The sequence below is a fragment of the Hordeum vulgare genome, chromosome 3H (genome assembly GCF_904849725.1).
Source record: "Hordeum vulgare subsp. vulgare chromosome 3H, MorexV3_pseudomolecules_assembly, whole genome shotgun sequence".
In the NCBI taxonomy this organism is placed as follows: Eukaryota; Viridiplantae; Streptophyta; class Magnoliopsida; order Poales; family Poaceae; genus Hordeum; species Hordeum vulgare.
The window spans coordinates 459160766-459174619 of NC_058520.1; the positions used below are offsets into that span (position 1 = coordinate 459160766).

The 13854-nt window shown below is 41.8% G+C and overlaps 1 protein-coding gene and 1 non-coding gene across 2 annotated transcripts; both read right to left on the reverse strand.

Annotated features, from left to right (window-relative positions):
• Positions 1 to 1205: 1205 nt before the first annotated feature.
• Positions 1206 to 4960, reverse strand: LOC123444251. Its single transcript, XM_045120915.1, has 3 exons — positions 4477 to 4960; positions 4137 to 4298; positions 1206 to 1700 (listed from the first exon to the last, which is right to left on the reverse strand). Exons 1-3 carry the CDS (start codon positions 4796 to 4798, stop codon positions 1693 to 1695), a joined length of 492 nt encoding a protein of 163 aa, XP_044976850.1. The 5' UTR covers positions 4799 to 4960; the 3' UTR covers positions 1206 to 1692.
• Positions 3226 to 3307, reverse strand: LOC123445789. The gene has a single exon (XR_006631162.1). It is a non-coding gene; the product is annotated as a small nucleolar RNA Z199 (small nucleolar RNA).
• Positions 4961 to 13854: the final 8894 nt, after the last annotated feature.

The following is a 13854-nucleotide window of genomic DNA, read 5'->3' on the forward strand; positions in this document are numbered from 1 at the left end:
CCAGGAATTCCACCTGACAGGGATGTAGAGTTTGTGATAGACCTTGTTCCGGGAACTGTTCCAATAGCTAGAAGACCTTATAAGATGGCACCCCTGGAGCTAGCCGAACTTAAGAAGCAACTAGATGAGGCCTTGAATAAAGGTTTCATTCGTCCTAGCTCTTCTCCTTGGGCTTCGCCGTCCTCTTTGTCAAGAAGAAAGACAAAACGGATCGGATGGTTGTAGATTATCGACTAGTTAACCTGGTCACCATAAAGAACAAGTATCCGCTCCCCAGGATCAACGACCTGTATGATCAGCTTGCTGGATCCTCAATCTTCTCCAAAATGGATTTGAGGTTGGGTTACCATCAAATCAAGATCAAGAACGGGGACATTCCAAAAACGGCTTTTGTCACTCGTTATGGCCAATACGAGTAGACCGTCATGTCCTTCGCTTTAACCAATGCCCCAGCCAGCTTCTCTCGCTTGATGAATTCAATCTTCATGGAGTATTTGGATAAATTCATCATAGTATACCTCGATGATATTCTCATCTACTCGAAGAACGAACAAGAACATGCCGAGCATCTAAGGCTGGTATTGATGAAACTTCAAGAGCACACTACAAGGAATATGCTAATACACGACGCTATTTTTTTGTCGCTACATCATCACGGTTTTTAATTTACGACGATCTCACGACGAAAAACCAAGCGTCGAAAACGAAGCGTCACAAATGAACAGCAGCGACGTTTTGATCAAAATCGCCGTAACTTTTATGACGATTCCTGGATCGTCGTAACCTTTACGACGATCCTAAATCGTCGTTGGCAATCAAACCCAGTCCTACGTGGCTGTCCTACGTGGCAAAATTACGACAAAATCAAACGTCATGGTTGAAATCAGCCCAACCCATTTCAATTGATCACATGGGCTGATTTTATTTCTTTGGGCTTCTTTTTGGGCTAATTTTATTTTTTTGGCCTTTTTCTTATTGGGCTTATTTTTGGGCCTTAGCCTATTTACAGCCACTTTGTTTTTTTTTCGAATTTTTTTGTATCATTATAATTTGAGCAGTTTTGGCCTTTTGAATTTTAGTTTTGTCTGTAGGTCCCACTTTTCATGTTTTTCTCATAATTTGTCCCATATGTAAGTTCTGGTCAGGTTTTCATTTCACACATTTTCATATCGCGTACGATATGAATATTTCAAATAGAGCAGAAAGAACATGTGAAATTAATCAAATTAACACGAAGGTAGAATATTACAATTTTTCCAATCTGTTACAAAGCAGATATGCCTATTATTACAATATATAATATGCATTCTTAGATAAGTAGAGCTTCACACAATTGGCTTCAAGACTTCGCACTTCAACTTTCTTAGGCCTAGAGGTCCTGTAGAAGAAACAACCATATTTTTAAGAGCTATAAGATACAGATCAAGAATAGAAACAAGGCACAAAAACAAGCAATCCATGGCGGAAATCTTGAAGCGACAAATGTTTCTGAACTCAGATGAGAGAAGTTTGAGTTTGCCAATTAATCCAACTACCACTCATTCACATGATAGGAAATATTCGCACAAAACTCCAGATGTTCCACTTGTATCAAGTGAAATCTCCGAATTTTATGCAATATATGAACCAGAAGTAGCAAGAGAGGAAATAAGGGGATCCCTCGCTGACTTCAAAAGACATGAGTGACTCAGATCAAAAACCTGCACGAGATTAGAAATCATCATTAGACGGGAAAAACTAAACATCAAATAAATATACAAAATACATATAATCCATGTTTTATCCAGATCAAGGAGATGTCTTCCCATCCAAATTACTAAAGTCCGAGGAAGCAAAGAAAAGATTGCATATATGGGAAATGAATTTTACATTGTAAGCAACTGACAATGAAATAGCACATTAACAAGGTCAATTTAACCTACACCATGGTTTTGAGGAGGAAATATAGACAACTTTAGCATATTTCATAGGCTCAAATGTAAGTCATGAAAAGACAACAGGATCTTTCCAAAAAAAAAGAAAACTGTGAAAAGGATCATACAAGACTTAATTGAGCGCTGCACATTGATAATCAAATATCAAACTACTGTGTGCACCTAATATATTTTCACCAAGATCACATACCCCAAAATATTGACCTTAATCCCAAACCACATTAGTGCAACAGAAATAAAAATGATACAGTTTTTTCTTTTTTTTTCCAACCGGTCAACCCCCCACCTTTCCGAGGTAGGATGTGATGCTACTTTTTTCTGCACACATGATACAGTTTTTTCTTTTTTTTTCGAACCGGTCAACCCCCCACCTTTCCGAGGTAGGATGTCATGCTATTAGCTCAAATACTATATGATTTGATTAAGAGGATGTGCAGAGCATAAGCAGCCACAACAGAAGTAAGATAAACCTACACATATACACATATGACAGATGACATACAGGACAACAGGATCTTTCCAGAAAAACAAAACTATGAAAAGGATCATACATGACTTAATTAAGCGCTGCACATTGATAATCAAAGATCAAACTACTGTGTGCACCTAATATATTTTCACCAAGATCACATACCCCAAACCATTGACCTTAATCCCAAACCACATTAGTGCAACAGAAAAAAAAATGATACAATTTTTTTCTTTTTTTTCTTTTTTCTGCACACATGATACAGTTTTTTTCTTTTTTTTCCAAACGGTTAACCCCCCACCTTTCCGAGGTAGGATGTCATGCTATTAGCTCAAATACTATATGATTTGATAAAGAGGATGTGCAGAGCATAAGCAGCCACAACACAAGTAAGATAAACCTAAACCTATACACATATGACATATGACATATACAAACCATAACTTACATTAAGTGAGTGAGCAAAGATATTTTTGCTGACTTGAATAAATGTTTTATTTTTGCAAGTGACCGAACATCACATCATACAAAAAAATCAACAAAGCAACATATTTCTGCTAACCTGAGCCATACATGAAGGTGTAGAACGTGCATAAAACCAGTAAAGAAAATCATTTCAGACATAAAAAAGAAAATTGGTGCATGCATGCATGTCTGGGTTCTTGTCACATAAAATTTTAGTTTTATCACTGGATCCAACTGAAATTGACGACCAACACAATAGTTCAACAGATCAAATCATATCAGATTACGATCGATAGAAACGAGCAGGACTTCCTTCAGTATGTTGGCAGCATAGAAAATCACATGGTGAGGGTGAGGTGTCATCGCATACTTAAATACTAAGAATTAGAGGAGCTTAGCTCCATCATATTGTTGCAGTTTATTCCTCATAACTTGACCCTCACAAGCATAAGCATGCATGGACAACACAAGTACTCACCACTAACTATGGAGATAGGGAAACACAAAAGACGAATAAAAGCTAATGTCTGGCAATTATCTAGAAGAAAATACGTTTTTTTTGCTCAGGATATGAAACATCATCTCATCACCATAGTTTAGCGCAACAGTGATGGGAAGCGCCATCACCATCACCACACCATCGCTGTCGCCCAAGTCTCCCTGCTGCATGGCCACCTAGTCGGGCACTGCAGGTCAAGGAGAAGGTACATCTCCTTCCTTCTCCTCTCTGTCCTCACTTCCTCAAAACCATAGATCGATGCACGTTATAGATGAATTACTGATTACTCCTAGCCTATACTGTCCATCGGCTATGACACAAGAGTCGATGCAGGTCAAGAGTCGATGCGCTATGGCACAAGAAAATTTACACCATCGGCTATGTCTAGATTCCCTCAGGATGCTGTGGGACGCATACAACTGCACAAGTCTAACACAATCAGATGGTATTTATTTTCCTGATGCCATTCCAAAATTTGTAGGTGACAAAGAGTGCGTTCAACTTCAGCAGAATTCAAAGCATAGAACAATACTGCACACTCTGGAAAACAAACACTAGGATTGTGTGGCTGCGGCTGAGCAAGTCATGTCTGCACATTCTGAATCATCCTACTCTTAACATCACTGGAAAAGCACAAGTCTCTACCATGCTGGGAACACATATGAATCACTGGAAAAGCACAAGTCTCTACAGAATCAAACTGGAGTGCAAACTCGAGCAGTAAGTTGCTCATAACATATGTATAGTGGGCATAAGTTTTCAGTTTTACCCTTCAACCCTTTCTGCCCCATAGGACAACTTGCCTCCAGATGCTTATATTCGTTCGTCGCCAACACAGCATCAAGAATTCTAGGAGTGCTAACAATGAACTCAACATACTTCATCTTGAGCTGCAGGCAGTTGTGCTGCTCTGCTGAAGCCAGAGTTGTCACTGCATCAGATAAAACATCATCTCAGGCGGGTGAGCATCTACAAATGGCAGGAACGCATTGACACCAACGGGGCGAGAAAGGCGAGCACGCCAGATTCGATCCGGCCCATGTTGTGCGTGCGCGCGAGGCGTTCGACGAAATGCGTGGAAGGGAGATAAAGGGGAACAGCGGGGATACCTCGGCGTGGGTGGGGTGGAGGAGGCGGTGCTGCTGCTGGTGGTAGGGCGAAGCAACGGAGGAGGAGCACGGGGATCGGAGAAGAAGGGAGGTCAGCCGCCGCCTCAGCATCCCGACGCCGATCGCCCTCCCCTTGTTTCCGGACGCCGTCCCAGACGAGGACCCTGCCGTCGGCAACGCCCGTGTACGGCACGCGGCCGCACGGGTCGAAGGCGACGCTCTCAGGGCCCTGCATCTCGCCGCGGAACCGGATCTCCGCGTCGTGCAGCCGCTCGCCCGCGTCCGCGTGCGGGTGCATCTCCGCCGCGTCCGGGAAGTCCATCAGGTGCGCCTCGAAGCCCGGGAAGTCCACCACGGATCGGAGGGAGGCGAGAGGAGGGAGCGCGTGGGGCTGGGTGTCGGTGGGAGAGACGGAACGAGGGGGGGTCGGTCGATCTGGGGAGGGAGAGGCCGAGGGGTAGGTGGGGCGAGCGGGTGCGTTGTGTGGGATGGGTGGCGGCGGCCAGGGGAGTGGGGAGGGTGAATGGGTCGGCTAGGGTTAGCCCCGTGGAGGGCTTTATACCCGAGGGTGGTTATGGGCCGGGGCGGTTGATGGCCAGCTGGGCCACTTGGCCTAGTTGGGCCAGGGGGGTCTTTTTCTTTTTCTTTTTTTTAAATACTTTTTTTTTTCTATTATTCTTTTATTAGTTATCATTATTATTATTTCTTTTATTATTTCTGTTTTAAATATATAGAATTTTAACTAATTTTAAAATGTTCGATTTATAATTATAATATATTAGGGAATTTTCATATCACCCCCGATATCTTAATCTTCGCATTCCATAATTATTCCCGCTTTGTTTTATTTTTAAATCTCAAATTCAAATTGTTCTGAACAGCCTTCAGATTTTTTTGAATAATGTGGACTTGATATTCGGCATGTTGGATAATATCCGGCATCATTACCTCTCTGAGATTTGGGAAAACCAGTGACAAAGTCCATTTTAACATGGTCCCATTTCCATCACCTTTCCGGTCATCCTGAGATTTTCCTTTTCATTTGGGATGAATAGGCGGTCATCAAAAGATCTAATATTGTGCACAAGGGTGCATATTGGAATGGCAAACAATGTTGCTTAAGGAAGTTTTCATTTTTCTTGTATGAAAAATTCATTTTTCATTTTTCAAGTGCCCAAAATGAGTTTTTTTTGAATGACCTACCATATATTTGTAGCAAAATTGGACCAAATCATTTTTCTAACATACTAGGACATATTTAATGTACAATTGACCAAATGGTTGGGTGTTAAAGTCTTTTATCGACCTCTCGTGAAAAAGACAAATTTTCATTGAATCACCTAAAAGCAGGTCAAATTTGAACTACAGCTACATTATGTCATTACACCATGAAAAATTTAAAAAAATTCAAAAAAATGAAAAACCATTGCATTGTGTCATTATATGTGACAAAGTTACCAGGAAAAATAATAAACTAGTAAGACGACATTTATTTTAAATAAGTGTTCTTAGAAATGGGCTATCATGTGTGAAGATTCATGGCTTTCAAGTCAAATGCTCAATCTTATGGCCACATTCATGACATAGTTTGTTGAAATGATATAATATTATGCACAAGGGTGCATATTGGAATGGCAAACAATGTTGATTAAGGAAGTTTTCATTTTCCTTGTATGAAAAATTCATTTTCCATTTTTCAAGTGACAAAAATGAGTTTTTTTGTGAAGGATCTACCATATATTTGTTTCAAAATTTGATCAAATTATTTTTATAAAATACCAATCCATATTTAATTTACAATTGAAAAAATGGTTGGGTGTTAAAAGATTTATCCACCTCTGGAGAAAAAGACAAATTTATGTCGATTCACTTGGAAGCGGGTTAAATTTGAACTGCAGCTGCATTATAGTTTGCTCTTTATTTTTCCCAAAAATCATTTATAGGTATATAAGTATATATTTAATCATAAATACATGGTGTGGTGCCTTGACATCGAGGTTTGGATGGTGGTCGAGGGCCCCAACTCCAGAGCGCGTGAACTTGCATGCGAGTCGCATGGTCACCGCCTGACCGTTGCATTGCCACGCGTTCTAGGTGGAATAGGCATGTCTGGTGGGTTGTACAATCCCTCGATAGGTGTTAGCAATAATAATACAATAGAAGAATCTCACGAGGAGTCTGAACTAAGCACAAACATGAATTAGCAGCCAAGTGTTTGATTAGCGGTGCGGGTAATTCACATAGACAATGGGCCTAAATTTTGGCTGAGGGTGATCATCTACTAAGGAGACTCTCTTGGAAATTTTTTATCTCAAATGGATGAATTTCTAGGTGGCACTTGCTTTGCAAAGTAACACATTGTGCAGAAATATGGATGTTGAAGCTAGGATCAAATGAATGAATGGATTGAGCTGCAATTTGGTTTATGATGTTAATTTGGGCATGTGAAGGCACTGTATAAAAATTATACCATTTGGACATGCCAAAGTGACACTTCCTTCACAATGTGCCAATCTGGACAGAAAATGGTAATTGAAACTGGGCTCACATAGATGATTGGATTGAGCTTAAATTTGGAGGAGGATGATAATTTGGGCACATTAAGGTACTGTAAAAATTTCATAAAATTTGGATAAACAAAAATTGTACTTCCTTCACAATTCTCTGTACTGAACAGAATATTGGGAAAAATATTGAGAGAAACTGGCTGAATTAAATGAGCTAAAATTTGGTGGAGTGAGGTTATATGGTTAGTGCCATCCCGTGGTAAATTTTAATCAACTATAAAGCAATATAAAACATAGTTGCTTCACAAAATGAAAATATTACCAAAAACAAAGATTGGATGATGAGCTCACATGAATTGTTAGATGTGGCTAAAATTTTATGGAGAGCTATGTTTTGGGCACATAGATGATGTGAAAAAAATTCAACTCATGAGGATATTCCTATCTAGTACTTCCTTCACAAAGTTGTTAGCTGAACACAAACTTCGGAAATTTGCTGAGAAAGATTTACTAGGCAAATCCTTACGAAAGTTTTCATGAGGCAATGACTTGGATAGGAAAGAGTGCCCAAACAATATGAGGGTAATCAAAGAAATAGAAATATCACTTCCTTCACAAAGTGCTATTCTGAACAGAATAGGAAAATGAATATTTTTGAATTATTTTTGAACTATGGAAGGGAGGGTTTTCACATATTTGAGAAATATATGGTCCAAAGTATTTATGAGAATTTTTCGAGAATTTTCGGAATGACAGAATAGTAGGTTGCTTCATAAACTAGGATCAGGTGGGATAGAATGGACCCACGAGTGACATGTCAACATAGTTAGAACATGTTACGACATTTTTGCAATCGTCGTAAAAGTTATGACGATCTCATCTTATGAAGTTACGACGTTTTTGACTCACATCGTCGTAATTTATATGTAGATTTGATCCCCTCAAATGGTTTACCACGATCTCGGATGAAATCATCACAGGTTTATGACGAATTCATCAACGGCGTCTTAGAAAACATCATGTATGAGCATATTTATTGTAGTGGCACCGCCTTTATGCCAAGTTTTCAAAATGTGAATTTTGGTTACCAGAAGTGACCTATCTAGGCCACGTAATCTCTCGTAAGGGTATTGCTGTCAATCCCGAGAGAGTTCAAGCCATCCTTGATTGGACTCAACCTGAATCGGTTAAGAAAGTTAGGAATTTTCTTGGTCTAGCGAGCTATTGTCACCGCTTTGTTGAGAATTTCTCCAAGGTTGCAAAGCCTATAACTGAACTCCTCAAGAAAGATAAAATGTTCGAGTGGACACCACAGTGTGAGCATAGTTTTCAGGTACTAAAAAGACGCATGACTTCCACACCTGTGTTGCTACCACCAGATTTCTCTAAGGACTTTGTTATCTATTGCGACGCCTCGCGACAAGGATTAGGTTGCATTCTCATGCAGGATCATCATGTGATTGCATACGCATCTCGACAGTTGCGTCCACATGAGGATAATTATCCCACACATGATCTTGAGCTTGCAGCTGTAGTCCATGCACTTAAAACCTGGCGACATTACCTTCTTGGTAATCGTTGTGAAATATTCACTGATCACCAAAGTCTAAAATATATCTTCGCCCGGCCGGATTTGAATCTGAGGCAAAGACGGTGGGTTGAGTTGATCACAGATTATGACTTAGGCATAACTTACACCCCAGGTAAGGCCAATGTTATGGATGATGCACTAAGTCGTAAGTCTTATTGTAACAATCTCATGTTACAACGAGGTCAACCACATCTCCATGAGGAATTTCGACAGTTGAATCTTCACATTCTTCCTCAAGGATTCCTTTCTAACCTGGTGGCGAAACATACTCTTAAGGATCAAATCATAGCCGTGTAGGCATATGATAAGGGTATATCCCGGATCAAGGAGAATACTGCTAGCGGAAATGCTAGGGACTTCTCTATTAATGAGCAAGGTGTTGTGTTCTTTCAGAACCGTATAGTGGTTCCTAAGAGCAAACGTCTGCGGCAGTTGATTCCTAAGGAGGCTCATGATTCTCCTGTCACCATTCATCCTGGTAGTACTAAGATGTATCAGGACGTACGCCAGAGGTTTTGGTGGACTAGGATGAAGAGAGAAACTGCTGAGTTCGTTGCTAACTGCGACGTTTGTCGTCAAGTTAAGGCAGAACATCAAAGGCCTGCTGGCAACCTTCAACCATTAGCTATTCCTGAATGGAAATGGGATAAAGTCAGTATGGATTTCATCACTGGATTCCCCAAGACCAAGAAAGGAAATAATGCTATCTTTGTGGTCATTGACCGTCTTTCCAAAGTAGCTCATTTTCTTCCAGTTCGTGAGAGTATAACAGCTAGCCAGCTAGCAGAGTTATATATCGCTCGAATAATGTCTCTTCATGGTGTTCCTCTGGAGATTAACTCAGACCGTGGAAGTATCTTTACTTCTCGCTTCTGGGAGAGTTTTGAGAATGCCATGGGGACTCACTTATCTTTTAGCACTGCTTTCCATCCTCAATCAAGTGGTCAAGTAGAAAGAGTGAATCAAATCCTAGAAGATATGCTCCGAGCTTGTGTTATACCGTTCGGCATGAATTGGGAGAAGTGCCTTCCATTCACCGAATTTTCTTATAACAATAGTTATCAATCAAGCTTGGGCAAAGATCCTTTTGAAGTTCTTACAAACGAAGATGTCGAACACCTCTTAATTGGTCAGAAACCGGAGAGAGGCAACTCTTTGGCCCGGATATGATCCAGGATGCAGAAGAGCAAGTTCGCATTATTCGTGAAAAGTTGAAAACAGCCCAGTCTCGTCAAAAGAGCCAATATGATCGTCATCCTAAGGATGTGACCTTTGAAGTTGACGAGAAGGCTTACCTTCGGGTTACACCTTTGAAGGATACCCATCGTTTCGGTATCAAGGGCAAGTTGGCTCCTCGTTATATCGGTCCTTTTCGCATTCTTGCCAAATGAGGAGAAGTTGCCTACCAATTGGAACTTCCTCCGCATCTTTCCAAGGTTCATGATGTATTCCACGTCTCGCAACTCACGCGTTGCTTTTCGGATCCTATCCGTGAAGTGGACCACGAAACGCTTGATCTCCAAGATAACCTTTCATACCGAGAATACCCGGTGCGTATTCTTGATCAAGCTGAGCGTACCACTCGACGTCGAAACCTCAAGTTTCTTAAAGTTCAATGGTCAAATCATTCTGAGAAGGAGGCAACATGGGAAAGATAGGATCGTCTTCGACTTGAGTATCCCGCGCTATTCCCGACGACTTCAAAATCTCGGGACGAGATTCTTTTGAGTGGGGGTGAGTTGTCACATCCTTGATCCCTACTAGAGTATAGAAAGTCTGTGCTCATGTCTTCTTCATTGCATCCATGAAAGTGAAATGATATCAAAAGCAAAGCAAAGAAACAAAAGCAAAACCCTAGCAACTCTATATTCCAAAGCAATTCAAATTTGGTGGCAAATTAAAGTTTCCATAATGGCCATTAGAAAAGTTCATCATTTCTGATAAATGTTGAAAAAAAATATCAGGGGTGAAATATATTTTCAAAATACTTTTGGCATTTTATTTTAAAGTTAAAAGCTATTGAAATCAACTATATAATTGATTTAAAATATTTCAAAGCTTTCAAAAATGGTGAAACTTTTATATATATTTGGAAATATTCCAAATAACATTTCAGTATGTTTCAAACTATTTTAGGAATAGTTTGAAGCCAAAAATAAAACAAAACAAAGTCAGAAAAGAATTAACAGAAACAGAAAAGAAAGAAAATAGAAAATACCTTACCTGTCGCCTTGGCCCAGGCCCATCTCCTCCCTTCTGTCGTCTTCCTCCTTCGCCAGTCGGAGCAGGAGGTGGCCGCCGCCCCCTCCGGCGCGGCCACGCACCTGTGAGCTTGCCTGGCTCGCCCAGATGAGCTGGAGAGGGAGTATAAGCCTCCCCGAGCTCGATCCCATCCTCTCCCTCTCCTCATTCGCCCCCTATGCCTCTTTCCCTCTCGGCCGCCATAGCTGCGAGCTCGAGCTCGAGCTAGCCTTCGCTCCGGCCGTCCTCCTTCGCCCCTGAGTGCACTGTTTGCTCCACCTCGACGAGTTAGTCGTCCCTGCCAAAGGAGAAGATCCCTCAAACCCTACAATGCCCGCGTCACCGTCGTCTTCAACCTTCGGCCCCCGGCAAGCCACCGTCGATTCACCGGATCTAGTGCCTCCCCGAGCAGTCTGAGCATCCCCTCGTCACCGCTGTGAGCTCCGGAGTGATTCCCCCCATTTTTCCCTCTCTTTCCCGAGCTCTAGGCCTACTTTCACCGGAGCCCGACGAGGACCGCCGCTGTAGCTCGTCGCCCGTGACCCTACGGTGACCGGTTGGTCCATCCGAGACCTGCAACAGCTTCAGCCATCCCCTGGGGTTTGCTCTATCATGCGCGCCGTCGAGTGGCCGTTCTCCGTGTGCCTTCTGCCGCTCAAATGGTCATCGGAGACGCATTTCCGACGCCCTCCGCCGTCCCTGGTGCTACCGGAGGCTCACCGCCGGCGAGATCGACCTCGTCGCCGGTGGGTTCAACCCCCCGTGAGCCTATGACAGATGGGGCCAGCCCCAGGCTAATTAAGTTTAGTTAAATTAAAACTAATAGTTTTACTAAAAGCTAAATAGCCACTGTCATGTGGGTCCAGCCCTGTTAATTAGCTAATTCAGTTAAACTTAAACTAAAAACTAGCCAGAGTCACTAACCAGTGGGTCCCACTGGTCAGGTTTGACTTTCAACGGCCAGCTGACCTGCTGATGTCATGCTGATGCAATAAATCTAATTCTGGTTTTAATATAATTCCAAAATAATTGTAAAACTTTGGAAATTCATAGAAAATTGAATATAACTCCAAACCAGACAAATAATATATGCAAATTGATCAGAAAAATTCAGAGAACACAACGGTGCTACTTTCATGCATGAAAAATGAAGTAATGAAATACCATGAAGTCAAATCAATTAAATGATTAAGATAAATATGCCATTTCATATGATATTAGAATTTTGATTTCAAACGAGATGCGAACTAAGGTTTCACCAACCACACTGAAACATATCACCTTCTTTTCATGCCATGTTCATGCATCGTGATTGTTGCATATGATTGATAATATTTGTATGTTGATATTCGATAGCCCCCCCCCTTTGGATACAACTGATAATCCGACTGGCGGATATCACACCTCTACTGAGCAACAAGGCAAGCAACCATTTTGATCATCCCGATAAATTCCATGTTCTCGCTCCTGCTCTTACTTATTGCATTAGGTCAAAATGCTTTCAATGCTTTTACCACGTTAGTTGAACCCATTCCTTTGCATGACCTGTCTTTGTCACACTAAATAGTTAAAGCTTGCAACCTAGCATACCTGGTAGATGCTTGAGCCATGATGTGTCTTATCCTGCTATGCATACTATGCTAAGAGTTGTGTAAGGTTTGTCATCTGGGTGATGAACAGGATCGTGAGAATGTGTTCAGTTAATAAAGGTTGTGTGTTGAACCTGATTTGGTAAAGGGACCAGTCAAAGGCTATGTAGGAGTACATGGCGGGTTGTTTCATTGGAACCGTCCTTAGGAACTGAGTTCCGTGTATGTAATCCAAGACTAGATACTACCACACGTTGGGATACTTAATTGACCCTCTCCACTTATTAATCGCCTAGTACTCGGTCCAGGAGTTGCAAGTAGTTTCTGGTGTTTATAGTCATGCTGGAGGTCGTGCATAGTGCTGACCTTAGAGGTGGACTATGATGCGGTAGGCAGTGGAACGGTGTACCAAGTGGCACCTGGATGGTGGGCTTGGGAACCCTGCGCACATCGTTTGGGGTCGTGGCGGAAACCTCGGCCGGACTTCCATGCGGGTTACCCTCAGATAGGCGATAAACCTGGACTAGGTATTAGCGTGGTTAACGGTCGTGGCCGACTCCCTTGCTGGGCTTCCGCTTGAAGGTTGCCGAGGTGCATGACGTGCACATGGCGATAAGTGGCAAGAGCATATGTGAAGAAGTACACCCCTGCAGGGTTATGATCTATTCGAATAGCCGCGTCCGTGGATATGGACTACTTGGAAACATATGTTGTTCATAAACAACTATAATGGCTACTCATAAAATTGTCAAGATAAGAGTGAGTGTCGTGGATGGCATTTCTGTAGGGAGACGGAATGATTCCACGATGGAGTATTGTTGTGGTGTTAGTGGACTCGTGTGCGAGAAAACAAAGTTGTCAAAGCTATTTAAAAATGTAGTTTGTCTAGCCAAGAGTCAAAGCTGGCTTTGTGCTTGAAACCCCACAACCCTTGTTGATACATTTGCATGAGTAGATAGATTATTATAAAGTCTTGCTGAGTACTTTTGTACTCACGTTTGCTTAATAAATTATTGCAAAGGTTGTTAATGACCCTAATGGTGGGTTCTATCTAGACATTAACGACGACGAGTAGCTGGTGTCCCAGCTACGATCTGGCCCTAGGTTGGGTCTGTAGATAGTCAGGCCATGTGCCTTTTACCTTTCCATTTGTCTGTACTCAGACAATTTTAATCTTCCGCTGGCTTGTAAGACTTGTTTGTATGACTTGTGATGATGGGTCGTGAGACCCCTATCTGTGTAATATTATGTGTGAGGTTCTTCCGAGCCTTCTAAATAAAGTTTGTATGTTTATGGTTATGTTGTGATGCCATCGATGTATCTATGCATATCGGTATGCCATGCATACGTGTGTTGTACTTGATATGTATGGGGTTCGAATACCTAGTCATATGCCTTAGTAGCACTCCTTATGGGGAAATGCCCCTTTGTGATTCCACCGAGCCATGGT